This window comes from Bison bison, unplaced genomic scaffold (genome assembly GCF_000754665.1).
Source record: "Bison bison bison isolate TAMUID 2011002044 unplaced genomic scaffold, Bison_UMD1.0 scf7180017847955, whole genome shotgun sequence".
Lineage (NCBI taxonomy): Eukaryota > Metazoa > Chordata > Mammalia > Artiodactyla > Bovidae > Bison > Bison bison.
The window spans coordinates 5,394-7,044 of record NW_011478528.1 but is presented as its reverse complement, the minus strand read 5'-3'; the positions used below and the strand labels follow the sequence as shown (position 1 = coordinate 7,044).

Below are 1,651 nucleotides of genomic sequence, written 5' to 3'. Positions count from 1 at the left end.
GCCTCAGGAATTTGAAGGGCAGGGGCAGGACAGGAGAGCCCATCCCACGATGACCTTGCCCTTTGCTGCCTGCCTGGCTCAGTGCTTAAATCCTTCTGTAAGTTGATGACATCTGAAAGGGCAGGAGCTGAAGGTTCGCCTCACACTAAGAAGGGCTGAGTCGTGAGGACTCAACATGATGCCCAGCACTCACGTTCTTCTCCCCACGACTCCTCCTTTTGAAGGTAGAAGAGTTGCAGAAACCAATATGCAAGAAACCAAGCACCACATTCAGAGAGTTGGAGAACTCAGGTTTATTATGCCGGTTGGCCCAGAGGAGTTAACACTCTAAGCTCTGAGCCCTGAACAAAGGGGTTACAGAGTTTTTATAGACAGACTGTAGCAGACTATAGTGGACAACACTAGCTGTTAATATGCTGGTTTAATCTAAGCAATTTCACGCGCATGGGAAGAGAAGTCAAAATGGGGTGGAGGATGCCTGCCCTTTGCATGGACAGGCACGATTAAGCAGGTTTGCAGGGGCTGGGCAACTGCCAAAAGCTGAACAAGGGAGAGTGAGATAAGCTCCAGTTCCTAGTATTCAAAGTCCCCACTTTCTGAGACTCCGTGACCTGTGTGATCCAGGCTTTGGAAGAAGCAAGCTGAGTTACAGAGGCAGAACGGGCAGGAGGCTATGTAAAATTTTAATTTTTCCTCTTCAGAAGGATCGAATAGAATCAGGTGAGGGCCCGGGTGTGATGGGCTCTGAGGACCACACTGGCACTGTCTTTCCATTGTAGTCACTGATTTCTTCACTCACCCAGTCAGCACTGGTTGAATAGGTTAACTGAGGACATACTCTGCCTCAGGGACTAACTTAGACCCTGTGGTAGGTCAGCAAATAAAACGCTAAATTCTCTGTCCTCATGGCACTCTATAATTGTGGAAGACAGACTGGAAATAAATATAAATTCTTTGCTAGGTTGAGAGGGGACAAATGGGGAGGTGGGGAGAGTAACGCACAGTAAAAGGGAGAAGAAAATTGTATCCAGAGGTAGTTTGTGATCATAAATAAGGTGGCCCTTAGGTGACGTTGCAGTGAGAGACTGAGCCTTCTGGATGTGTTGGGAAAAAGCATTTCTGGCCAAGGGAATAACAGGGCAAAACCTCTGAGGCAGGAGCGAGCCTGGTGTGGTTGAGGATTATTGAGGCCAGAGCAAGAGAGCAGAGGGAGAGAGAGGGGAAGCTGGGCAAGGTCAGGGTCCCTCCCCCGAGGGTGGACTCAGGTCACTTGGGGCCTTGCAGACTCCTTAAGCTCCCCCTGCCCTGGTGCCTGCCTGGCATGTTAGACTCCTGCAGATTGGAATGGATAAACAACAAAATAAAGGGATTTAGCCTGAGGGGTCTAGAAACTGAGAACAGGAGTCCTTATTCCAGGGAGAAGGGGGTTGGTTAAGAGGAATCCTTGGAAGACCATGCTGTGAGGTGGGAAAAGGCAGACATCTTTTCAAGCAGGTGTTCAAATTTATTTTCCTTGTTTCCTAGACGAATACATGAACTCTACCTGCCAAAATTTTCCATCAAAAGCAACTATGAACTGAATGACACCCTCTCCCAGATGGGCATTAAGAAAATATTCACCGACGCTGACCTGTCAGGAATCACAGGGACC

General features: G+C 48.5%; 1 protein-coding gene across 1 annotated transcript in view; it reads left to right on the top strand.

Moving 5' to 3' along the window:
• Positions 1–1,651, top strand: part of LOC104991739 (serpin A3-3-like) — a gene marked incomplete at its 5' end in the record, with an annotated part of 5,700 nt that overhangs the window by 3,133 nt on the left and 916 nt on the right. The window contains one exon of the mRNA XM_010844333.1: positions 1,525–1,645. Coding sequence (XP_010842635.1) covers positions 1,525–1,645 — 121 coding nt within the window. The remainder of the gene's footprint in view (positions 1–1,524; positions 1,646–1,651) is intronic.